Source organism: Poecilia mexicana, unplaced genomic scaffold, assembly GCF_051168715.1.
Source record: "Poecilia mexicana isolate PSO_F unplaced genomic scaffold, ASM5116871v1 scaffold_12, whole genome shotgun sequence".
Classification (NCBI taxonomy): domain Eukaryota; kingdom Metazoa; phylum Chordata; class Actinopteri; order Cyprinodontiformes; family Poeciliidae; genus Poecilia; species Poecilia mexicana.
In genome coordinates, this window is record NW_028263381.1 from 7,962,171 (window position 1) to 7,975,039 (window position 12,869).

At 39.3% G+C, this 12,869-nt stretch overlaps 1 protein-coding gene across 1 annotated transcript in view; it reads left to right on the top strand.

The window, feature by feature from the left end:
* Window positions 1-12,869, top strand: part of LOC106932550 (carboxyl-terminal PDZ ligand of neuronal nitric oxide synthase protein) — a 53,759-nt gene that overhangs the window by 3,730 nt on the left and 37,160 nt on the right. The window contains exon 2 of the mRNA XM_088010846.1: window positions 564-635. Coding sequence (XP_087866972.1) covers window positions 564-635 — 72 coding nt within the window. The remainder of the gene's footprint in view (window positions 1-563; window positions 636-12,869) is intronic.

Below are 12,869 nucleotides of genomic sequence, written 5' to 3' on the forward strand. Positions count from 1 at the left end.
TAAAGAAGGTGGATGGATGGATGGATGTTTATACATTGAAGTACACAAAAAATGAAATAACCATCTAGTAAAGGTGCTTATTGCACAATTTTGTTCCTCTTTTTTTGTCATTCTGCTCTTAATAGAATAACACAAAAGGCCTACCAAACTGATTATCTGGTTAAGTAGTCAGGCTATCTGCTCAAGTAGCCTGTCTGCAGTCAGCTGCTTAAGTGCGTGTCACTTGTAATTTTCAAAATTGACTTTTAAAACAAACAAACATTTTTATTTATTGTAATTAAGAAGAAATGACTTACAGTCCTGCTGACTAACAGTGTGCAAGAAGAGAAGTTGTAGGGATTCTGTTGTGTTATTCTGCTACTGTGGCGGAAATTTTATTAGTCTGAGTGACAGTCAATAAGAAATATTAGCAGAACTTTATTCACGTCAAACAATCTGTGCATTTTCACATGGAAATAGTTGATTTTGTCAAACTGTCTTTTTGCAGTGCGTGGTACCATGGATGACTGATTTATTTTCTTCTTCTTTCTTTTTTTTCATGTGTGTGTACGTGTTTGCCACAGTATGTGGGGAGTCTTGACGTGCCCAGGCCCAACAGTCGGATGGAGATCGTAGCAGCCATGAGGAGAATCAGGGTAAGGTCAACACTTTTTAGATCAGGTTACAAAGAAAAGTGAAACCTAGATGGGTTCATCTTGAAGATATTGTCCAGTGGTGCATTTTTCCACTAGTAAAACATACACTAGTTAGGAAAGGAAATATGAACTTCCGTTGTAGGTTTTCGCAGAATAAATCTTTCATTGACGTTCTTTAGAAAAGGCTGTTGATTCCACATGGCGTGTATTTGCTGGGTGACATCACAAGAGGTACAGGAATCAACATGATGAGCTGGCATTGGTAAATGTCTTGGCGGGTAATGCAGCAGATCTAAACTTACTGATTTGTGCCAGAATTTGGTTCTGATGATTTCCAGACCACAAAGGGAGAACAACGATCGTCTCTAGAGCTTGATTAGTTGCTCTATGCGTCATGTGTTGTCATCAGGAGTGTGTGTTCAAGGAAGCTTTCTCATCAAGATTTTTCTCTCAATTAGGAAACAATTTACAAATATTTTAAGAATAATGATTACGACATGCTTGGGTTCATCTACGATGAGTTTCATTTTCAAAAATCGTCTGACTTTTAGCAACTCCATTGCTTTAGAATATATGTTGAATGTCCTTTTTTAAGCGTCTTGCGATGTCGGGTGATCAGCTCGATGTTTTTGTCCGTTTGTGATGCTATTTGAACCGAACACACGCAAAGCAGGTGATAACTTTTTATAACTTTATATTTACAGGAAGTCCTGAAGCTGAATCCATGCATTTATTACCCGACTGTTTTTGTTAAAGACATAGACATTGCTTTAAATAAATAATAAACAGTCATCTAGGGCTGTTGTAAACGAATATTTTAGTAATCGAGTAATCTATCGATTATTCTTACGATTAATCGAGTAATCAGATAAAAAAAAAAGTAAAATGAAATATTGGTAAATCTGGCATAATACCGGTGTTACTATCAGATATCAATATCAGTCCAATTTTTCATATTTGAGCATCCCTAACAGTTGCTTTTTTGTAGTTTAGAAAACTAACCTGTAACAATAATAGCTCACTTTCTAAGTTAACCAGAAGAAAAGTTATAGAAAAATCTGAAATTATATTGAATTTAATAACAAAGAGGCAGGCTCACAAATATGCTTATAAAAAATGTCTACAATCCAGCTTTTAGTTTATGTATTCATCTTCAATGAGTTTAATAGATTAATTAAACTCACCTTGCCACCTAACCTGTCACGCTTTGGGTTTGAAAATACGGGAAATGCCGCCTGGAGTGGGAGGAGAGGGCGAATGAACGAACGTAAGATGGGGTGGAGGGGAAGAAATAGACCAGCGGACTGACGAACCGTTAGACCGGGGGATGAACACGGGGGGAAGCAATACGGGATATTTACGACACCTTCACTGGTCACACTCAGAAACTCATCTACCAGCCATGTACGATGCGCTCCGCCACCCGTTTCTTCAGACCGGGATATGAAATTTATTGTGCGGTTCGTCGGTAAAGCTACATTTACACGGTAAGCATCAGCTACTCAGCCGCCCGCCCTGTTCAGTCTATCCGCTCACCTCAGCGCTCTTCCCGCCGTTCGCTTTCAACCAGCAGCCCCGGAGGAGAAATGCTGCCGTACTCCAGGCATTCCCCCAGTCATTTTAAGGATGCTTATTGGTTCCCCAAAAACGATAAAAAGTCGGGCATTATCATCAATCAATAAAATCCCCACGGGCCAATCTTGAAGATTGGACTTTATGCCGCTGAGACTTAGCTTTTGTCAACAACTCAGAGGCGGAAGTGAGAGCTCCGCGCAACGCAAATGAAGTCCCGGCCGGAACACGGTGCGCTAACTAATAAAACATAAATTAACGAAGCTTCGAGGCAGGTAAATTTTCCTCGAGGAATTTTAGTAATCGAGGTACTCGAATCATTCGAGGAATCGTTTCAGCCCTAATCGGCATTGTAAGAGATTGGTGTGAACATACCTGGGTTACAGCAGGCATTTGATAAAACGTGTGTTGTCGTTAAGGCTGCTAAGAACAAACATTGCTGGGATTTTCTCCCTCGTCTGAAGTCTTTTGGGGAGGACTGTGTGATGGAGGAGGGAGACGCCTTTGACATTAAAACTGTAATCACACAGAATAAGAAGCGCGTGCTGTCAGATGCAATTTGTACAGGCGGTGCAGTGGTGCATTCGCTGGCCGCTGAACAACAGATCACAACACTTGAAAGCAATCCAAAGAGGCCTTTTTACAGAAAGGAAACGGCTAACGGAGTGAGGTGGATTGTTCTGGGTAAGTGCACAAAGTGTGCGTCGTTTTTTATTGTTGCTTTTGATTAGACTGAGTTATGCTTATTTTTATTGCACTCAGATGAGTTGATGGTTGGGCTTATTTCAAGGCTTCATCTTGTTTTTCATCTTGTTTTTTGTTTTGTTTGTTTTTTTTTTGCCATATGAAGTTTTTATTTACCCTATGATATCACAGAGATAATTAGGTTATTTATTTAAACCAAAAGCTAAACAGGAAACCGCGGACGGTTCTGTAATTTACGTGTGACTCACTGGGCTAACATGCTTCAGAAATGACAGGCCTCCCAGATCAGACCGAATAAACATGCAGGAAAGAAATATGTGGGTTTGCTTTTGATTGGCAGCTATGTCTTGATGAATCATTTAATACATACCAAATTTCTCCTCTCTTTTTCTTTTCCTGCCAGTTAAATTGGTTCGTTTCAGACGGAGAGAGACTAAATCCTCGTCTTCATCATGTGTTTATGAGTTTGATATCCCACATTTTTATTATTTATTTATTTATTTTTATTTTTTTACATCAGATCTCAATGCACAGTGCAGAACAATTCGGCTTTGATTGAACTGATGAAATTCATGTGATGAATTTAAGTGATCTGGTTAATACAAACAGCCTTTTGGTTTATTAAATTGTCATTTGTGTTTGACATGATCTCTGCTGGCAGTGATCAAAGCTGCTTATTTATGGATGAGTTTTTTTTTGTTTTTTTTACTTTGATCAGTGGATGACCTGTTTAATTTTTAATGTCGTTTCCTTTTAAAAGGCTTGGATGGATGCTGGATTTAGTCGCGTAAAAAAAAAATATCAGCAATACGAGGCATTGCAAATAGTGTTAGGAGGTATTTTACTGAGATTTTATGTGAAAATTGTAAAGTGGAAAGACAATTATACACATCTGTTCCTGATAATTTTACAATGTATTTAGGCTCCATCATCCCCACTGTGAAGCATGGTGGTGGCAGCATAATGCTGTGAGGAGATGCTTTCCCGCTTCTCCTCAAAGGAACAAGGAAGCTTCCTTGAGCTTATAGAAAGATAAAACCTGAACAGATCTTTTGGGTGATATTTGTTTCAAAATAAAAATAGCTAGAAAAGCTCAGACTACTTATAAATGTGATTTTGTTGGCTTATAAATGTGATTTTCTATAGCGAGTGTAAAAGAACTGGCGGTTGGGTTTTGTTATATTTGAGGAGAGTCGGCCCACCTGCTTCACTCGGCCTGCAGTCTGTAAGTGTCAGCTTAATATTTCATGGTTTAATATGAGAGTGGCACAGATCCTCACATCTAACTGACTCTCAGCAGAACATTAGCCATGCACACATTTCCCAATATACTTCGATAAAAAAACCCCAACAACACTCAAATATCATCACAATGGCTCCAATCGGACCAAAAGTATTAAACACACAGTCGATGTGCTTTAAAGTATGGATATGTAAAATCAACAAGTATGAGTGTTTAAAATTCTAAATACGGTGGGACTGAATTAGTGATAAGATCAACTTCAAAAGGAGAATATTTGTTTCTATTAGCCCTTTTTAGGTATTCTTTTTATCTAAAGGTGATTAAAAATGGGATTCAGACATTTAACAGTGGGCTTTTGCACTAGCTGACAGATCAGCACGTGCAAACAAGCAAGCAGCTAATCATTGCAACCTTCAGTGAAGACAGAGATCTCACTTACCCACAGTTAAACTCTTTTACTGCTGCAATTCACAGCAAAACTTACAGAACATCCACATTTTCATTTATTATGACTTAACTTTTAGTACAATACTTCTGACCCCCCTCAGGCCTTCGAAAACTTTGAAAAACTTTTAAATCCTAGCTTATTAAAAAATTAATAAATAAAAATAAGGTGATATGAAATAGTAGTGCACCCAAAGCTAAACTCAAATGACTTAAAGGCACACACTCACAGACACACACACACACACACACACACACACACACACACTTCAACAGACTGCAGGGAAGAGAGTCTTTGCACATCCAACAATTAAAAGAATGCACAACTTTTGCCAAGAATCTTTGGAAAAACATAGAAGATAAAATCTTAAAAAAATATATTTGGCATCATCAATTATGGAGACGAGAATCTGCAAACCTAACTAACGCCTTGATACTTGGGTACGGATGTATCAGATTCTGAAGGTAAAATTTAATATACATAAAAAAAACATCTACATATTTTTATGTAAAACAAAAAAAAACTATTATTTCCACTGTTGCTAAATATTAGCAAGAATTGACATTAACAGGTAAAGCTATGTATTACACACATTTATTGTTTTGATTCCAGTACTTATGCACAAATATAAATTTAGGGATCTGCATCAAAGTTGCTGTTGGAGTTTCAAACAACTTGAATCAGAAATGACAAAGAAACATCTCTGAATCAAAATGAATGTAAATTTTCATTTGCGGTGTGTGAAGTTGGAGTCATTTCCTCCTTTTAACACCTCCTATTAAAGTGCCAGCTCCAGTAGCTGTTTGTTCAGCCTCTGGTTTCATCTACGTGGGAGGAATTTCTTTGCCGGATCTTTACGACCCCTCTCACGCACTCGGAGTCCACACACACATATATAAGCGATGAAGGGCATCGATGCTCATTTTAAGCTTATTTGCCAAATCAAATGCAATCAGCTTTGCGATAGATGAATATCGACTCACCTTTCTGACTTTTCCTTCATCTCTTTTTCACATGCAGTTGAAGCACCTCCCTTTTCATTTGGAAGCACAGCTTTCTAACCGTGAGATTGAATGGAGTTTTGTGTGTAATTGAAGAGGCTGAAAGTTGAGCTTGATGGAGGTGGGAGAAAAGGCTGGCGAGAAAGTCGTGGAACGGAGAGAGATTGTGTGTTGGCTGGCAGAGCTGCACTGGTTTCTTCTCCCTCAGTTAATCTTCTTACTCCGACTCAATGTGGGAAAACAGCGGCAGGCGTCAACAGAGGACGGCAGAGTGACAGAGCATAGCAGTTCAGTGCTTGTCAAGTGAGGTTTACTGCAAAAGTGTATCACATTCACGTCCACATTCTGTCCCTGTGGGTTTTATTATCATATTATGTGAAAGCATAATCTTAAAGTTGCAGGACACTGGCACTTGAGGACTACAAGGACATTTTGTTTCTTATCTCTTACAAGAAAGACCTGACCGAGAGGCACGCAAGTATACAGTATGCCAAACAGAGTACGTTATTTATAATTGAAACATTATAAAAGTCACCTAAGTACAAAACCAAACAAAAGCTCACAGAAAAACTAGAGTTCTGGGAATCCCCAGGCTGGTGGCAGCAGCAGAGAATTTGACACAAACTGTGAAAACCAAGGATGTGTCGAGGAGCTCGATTTCTGGAATGCCAGAAAGGTGAGCTAATGAGCAGATGAGAGACAACTGGGGAGGCAGGGACCTGAGTTACTGAAGGAAAGTCCTGGGTAAATAGAAAAATAGAATTAACAAAACAAAGTAAAGCCTAGGAACAGTGATGGACTCTATTTACTGTTCAGGAGACTGACAGATGGAACCGGATTTTATTTAGGATGTTCGAGTGAAGGGACTGAATCCAAATGCACAACTCATTTTACATTTTTATGAAAATGATAAAGAACACACTTCATTTTAATCCCATTTTACAACATGCTACTTTTTTGTCACATCAAACCCCAATGACATTTGTGGCTGTTATGGAGCAAAACGTCAGTGTTTCTCATACTCATGCGCCCGCTCTTTCCCTGGCAGCGAAGTGAAAAGATACAAGTTTGCATCCTGCGGCTCTTTTCAGCCTGTTTTTGTTTAATCACCCACCCGCCCCCGATCATCACCAACCGGTCCCACTGGGCTGGTTTTTAAGAATTTGATTCATTCAGTTTGACCGGTGGCTCAGAAAGCGTGCACTCACAGAGATGTTTTTGCACGCAGTGCGTGCATGTGTGTGTGTGTGTGTGTGTGTGTGTATGTGTTTCTGAGAGCCGCTGCCGCTCCATTATGGCGAGACCTCTCGCGACCTCCTCAATCGATTAACGAGGCCGGACAACAAAGACTGGTGTTGCTCCGTGCGCATGGACAGATCCGGCGTCTTCCACGGCTCGCTGGCTCTCTAAGGGACACGAGGGTGTGCGGGGGAATTTCTTTGGGAAACGAAACATGTTCTATTTGTAGGAGGGCCTTTGTCTCTCTGCAAAAAAAAAAAAAAAAAAGAAACAAGTTGAAGGCAATCCTCTACCTCTGCCTATCTCTCCAGCTCCCTCTTAGTCTCTTATCCTCTACCCCCTCCCCACTAACTCTTTTCCTCTGCTCCACTGCTATTTTTCTTCCATCCCCTCACTCTCTTCCTACCAAAATAGAGTGTCTCAATTTAGCCCATCTCTGGCTATCTACTCAGTGCTGACAGGAATAGATTTTGGGGCTGAGAGCAGGCTATGCATGTTTTTCTTTGAATTTTCTGCAGCTCTAATGGGATTTTTAAGGCTCCCTCACGTGTCCTTCAGAATGTAGCCTGCTTCGTGCGGTCTGCCAGGAGGAAGATTTTGTTTGTTTTGGGGTTGTTTTTGTTTCTGAGCGGGCCTCTGTTTGAGTGTGCAGGGAAGACATTTTTTTTTTATTGGCTTTCGACACCAATCTGTTGAGTCTGTGTCAGTCTTTTGTGAGCTCGTTGAACTGTCACGACTCGGTGAGATGCAGATGTTTGACTGCTAATGTGTCCCGAAGTCACAGTCACTCTGGACCTGTCATACTGGTGAAAAGAGTGTTGTTGTTTTTTTCTTTTTGTCAGGTTCTGTTTCTGTTATAGTGCTACAGGTTGGGAAAAGTTTTTTTTTATGACATATGCTAGTAAATAAGGTCAGGTTTGTTTGAAGGGCAGAAGATTTTTTAACTTTCCAGTCTCTTTCTTTATCTTTTGTTAGGAGCATGGGGGTGGTGGATGCTCTCCACGCTGCCAAAGGGCAGGAGACGAGGCTTGTCAGTTTGTCAGCTCATCACAGGCCTACGTAAGCCTGCCTTTGGACTGCAGAGGGAAACTGGAGCACCGGAAAACCCACCCAGGCGTGGACAGAGAATATAAACTCTGAGCAGAGAGACTCCGGCAAACTTTTACGTCAGCGACCTTCTTGCGGTGCTAATCAATGCGCCTCAGGGCTCCCCAACTAAATCTTTTGAGCGCGATTTAATTTCTGGTGCTCCACAAAAATATCAAGAAGAAATAGTTGCAGTATTGGCACATTGGAAAAAAACAGGAGAAAAAGTTTGATTAAAGGTTTTTATTCCATTCTACAAACGCCTTAGCGTAGCTTGCTATCAGCAGGACAAAGATCAAAAGCACTATCAAACGAAAGGAAGGTTTTGAATCTGGACTTACATCTAATTGGTATGACCCTAATTGGTATGATTTTTCATGATCAGAAGAGGGAAAAATCTCTAACGCGGCTGAAATTAAACTATTCTGCTAGGAAGAGAGGCGAAACACACAGGGACGTACGAAACTCCTTACTAGTTATCACAAAGTGTTGATGGTGGTGAGTTTGAGTAGGAGGTTCATGTTGGTGAGATACGTCTTGTTACTTTTTACATATAAAAATCGCAGTGGACAGATCTGTCTGTCTGTCTGTCTGTCTGTCTGTCTGTCTGTCTGTCTGTTCAAGTGTTGGTGATTGGATGGTTCACATGTGATTCATCACATACTGTCTTTAAAAAAGGGATGAGCCACAATGGGAGGCTTTGTTTTCACTCTGGGTTCATGCTGGCTTAATGGCAGATGCACAAGTCCAGTCGGTGACCTAAATGCTTATTGAATTAGATGTGATCTCAGCTTTATGCTGGTGCACTTTCATTGTTTGTGCAAACACAAAAAGAAAGAGGATTATTTCCTTCTTTGTTAAGAGCGATTTTACAATCAGGTGTCATCAGTGCAGGACCTGCTGTGTTCATGGTTAATAACTTGCTAGACTGACAGATGGTAAAAAAAAAGTCTCTCAGTCAGCGTTATGTATGAATTCTCACAAGCTTCAAAGTGTAAAGCATATTTTTATGGAGAACAGTATTATCATCCGACACCTGGCTGAATTGTAGCTGAGAAACTTTGAGTCATGACTGTTGTGTTTATTACTTTTTTCCAATTCAATTAATTGGATCTTTCACTGTTTTCATTGACACAAAATAATATATGGTATAAAGACCAGCGTGTTATTTCCTTGTAGACCTTTAGGTTAGGTAGAAAGGTACACTATGACTGTACCTTTCTACAGTATTTATACCACATTAACTTCTTCACATTAGTTAATGTGGCATAAATGTTTGCCAACATTCCCTAACCATTATAAAGCTTCAGCATGAAAATGTTAAACATGTCTCACAAGGAATTTGGTCCAGGCTGCACTGGACCAAATTCCTTGTATCTTACTGGGATGATATGTGAGTACTGTGAATCCTACATCTTCTCTTTTAGTCTCTCCTAAGGCAATGTGCTTAAGTTTACCGCAGCTTTCAGGTGCTTGTAGGTTTGCTTTGGGATTCCACATAAAGTCTGCGATGTGGAAGAGTAAAAGATTGGCAGACTTCAATCATTTTAACGCTTGGCATCACAAAAGGAATTTGGCCATTGACCTGGAAACGTTTGCCGTCCTGCAGCTGCCACCTGATTGATATTGGAGCGGGAAAACATTCAGAATAGTTTGTTTTTTCCTTGTAGACCTTCAGGTTATTTTCATAAAGCCCAACTAGAACAAGAGAAAGTGGATGTCTCTCATTAAAAGTTTGAAACGCCAACAATTATTTTCTCTTCGAGAGGGATGCTGGAGGTTAGTCAGAAGTCTGTCGCTCCGACGTCGAAGTGACCTCACAATCTGGTTGTCTCAGTCTTCTTGGCCGCTATTATTTCCCCGGAGTATACAAGCACACGTCTCTGCTTTCATAATCCACCCAAAGGCTTTGTCTTGTCCTTTATTGCCACGTGTAATTCAAGTTATATGTGTATATACGCTGATGCCATCACATTTAATAAAAACAAACCTCTCTCTTGAGGAAGAACCCTTTCTAAAAGGCAAAAACTCAATCCTGCTGCACACCCTGAAGCTACGTTTTGCTCTGCCGACATTCCCTAGCCATTATAAAGCCTCAGCATGAAAATGTTAAACACGTCTCTTACATAAGAGTTGATGCCGCCAGTGTTTATAAGAATGTAGGATGTGCAAAGTGAGTTTTCTCAAAAGAGGAAAAAAATATATACATATATCAGGAAATTTCGACAGATGTGATCACCTGTGACATTTTAAACCAGGTCAGCAGTGAGGGGGAGCACTGTTATTTATGCTCCATTTTTAGAGGTATTTCAGAATGTCTGCAAGTACAAACTCATAGCTATGTTACAGTGCGCACTTCCTGTGAACAGTCCTGTTTGTTTGTGCCTTCTCTGGCTGCCACAGAGTCTGCTGCAGCTAATCTAAAGTGCAAATATAGCAAAGTCAACATACTGGCAGCTGAAGAGCTCCCGCTTTTGTGCCGTTATTGGAAAGATATTGTTGGCGTGTGTTGTTTGGCGTGAGTCAGCACCCATAAAATAGGTTCTAGACTAATAAATCACGGTGGATAAAATAGCTTGTAAACACGAGTCACGAAGAGGGAATAAAACTTCCAAGCTTTAGCGCATTTCCTTTGGATTTTAACTGATGGACCGACACAAAGTGGCGAATAGTTAAGAAATGGAAGTAAGTATTGTTTTTACAAATACAAAACGAGACTGGATCATTCTAACACATGAAAAGGATTTGATCTAAATCCGTTTCATTGTATCTCTGGCTTGCAGATGTCCGTTTTCCCCAAACAGAATAAAGATTTCACACGTATCAAACCACAGAGTATCTTTATTTATTCAATAAACTGCAAAGGCAGTAAGACACAGCATAAGGGAATTAAATATAAAAGGCATGTCCCACTTTTCTGGTTTCCAGAAAAGTTTTACTTTTACTTTTTTGTTTTACTTCCACTTTACAATACTTTTTCTTCTTTTTTTTTTTTTACAACAAAACATCTTAATAAAATATGTAGAAATCTACATAATGTAAGAAAAGGTGGTAACATTTATAGGGAATGAATACTTTCCCCCCCTGTTATTCATTTAACATTTGACATCATTGAATCTTCCTACCTGTCAGTTAACATATGATTTGATTCACTCTTGGGTCACCTTTGTTATGTTCACGTTTCTGCTCTGAAGGGACAGATGTTTGTATAACCTCCTGCAGCAGCCAGTGGAGGAAATCTAGTGGTCCTCTAAGATCTTGTGGTTTAATCAGGTCAAAATTCTTCTTAAAGATCAGTCACTGGAGAACGTCAGTGTTTGATGATGCTGACGTAGAAAGGCAATCCTTAAAAATTAGTACTATGATGACAGCATGATGTTGTAATGCTTGCTGTGGCTACGAGAGCCGTGTTTCAGTCCTCTCTTTGTGTGCTCTGAGCATCTTATATTGCCAGAAAGAAAGTGGAACTCTTTAACTTGAGGGATTTACATTTTTCACCCCTTTTCCCTTTTGGCTCCATCTAAGTTTCTTCAAAGCAATTTCTGTGCAGTGTAAAACTGCAGCTTCAGTACGGCCATCCTGGATAATCCTGCAGAATTATTAGATTTATTCAACTTCTTCCCTTCCCTTAAAGTTTGTCCTTTTGATTTGGTACCACGTCTGCTTTTGAATGAAAGTACTTAGATAGATGTGGTCCTATTTACTGTCATCTCAAAGAAAGTTCAGTGTTCAAGAAATGTGGTTGTTAAAACAGCTAATTAATAATAAAAATAAATTGCTGTCAGTGCTGCACAAAAGTCCAGCAGCATCAGGTCAAACTTTGTGCATCCTGTTTTACTGCGTTTCTGTTCTAAGAAACAAATGAAAACAATCACAACGCCCCAAGATTGTGGCTCATTTACCAATTTTTACATTTGGAAGTAACAAACATATTAAGCAAGGTTAAAGCTGTTGCAGTTTCTCTACTTTTCTCCAGTGGCAAATAAACATAAAAAGTCATTCCTGGTTGCACCATTTCCATGACCTTTTCTCCAGTTCTTGTTCTTGTGCAGTCGTCATTGCACATTTCTGCAAAGTTTACAGACAGTACTTGGTTTTCAAAATGTAACTACTATGAAACAATCTGATAATATTGCTGCATTGGTCTAATTTCATTGTTTTTAATCACATTCGGCTTTCTGCTGTTGTGCGTTCTGTAGATCACATCAGCATTCCTGCAGGAAGAGAGGATTTTTTATTGTGAGGGCACATAATCTACCTAAACAGTATGGACCTGATGGTGAAAACATACACAAGAAAAAGCTCAGATAGTTTAAAATGTTCTACGAACCAAAATTTAGGTGGAATAAAAACTTTCTAGAACCCAAAATCAACCCAAACATACCAAATGGCAAAGTTCCAGTGGACTTAGGAAACACAAAATGACTTTAGTGGTACTTTAGAAAAGACTTTTCTTTTGAACAGCCAGCTGGCAATTGAGGCTAGTATGTAATGGTTGTCATGGAGACTTATTGACCCCCAAAGATTGGCGAGATAAGCTTAGTTCCTTGCCTTGTTTATCGCAATTCCACTTGTTATAAACTTCTTAGTTATCACACAGACTATAGTTAGTAGTATGTTGCAGATTTCCTTCTGTCGTGATTTCCTAACTTTTGACAATCACTCTTGACTTTTCCGTTTTGTTTCCCCATCTTACTTATTCCCTTATGGAACCAAGAAGACAGAAATGACTATATATGAATCTCTTAAAATGTTCTCTCAGAATAATAAATAAATGTTTCTTTAGTGGGAACTCTTGCTCCTGGAAATTTACCGGAAGCCTTTTTGCACATCTATACCAGGGTAGTCTTTAATTGCGATGAGGTGATGTTTACACTCTGCAAAGCCTCATTTCCTGTTAAATAATTGGTGTTCATGTAGCTTTTTTTTTTTATATATTCACC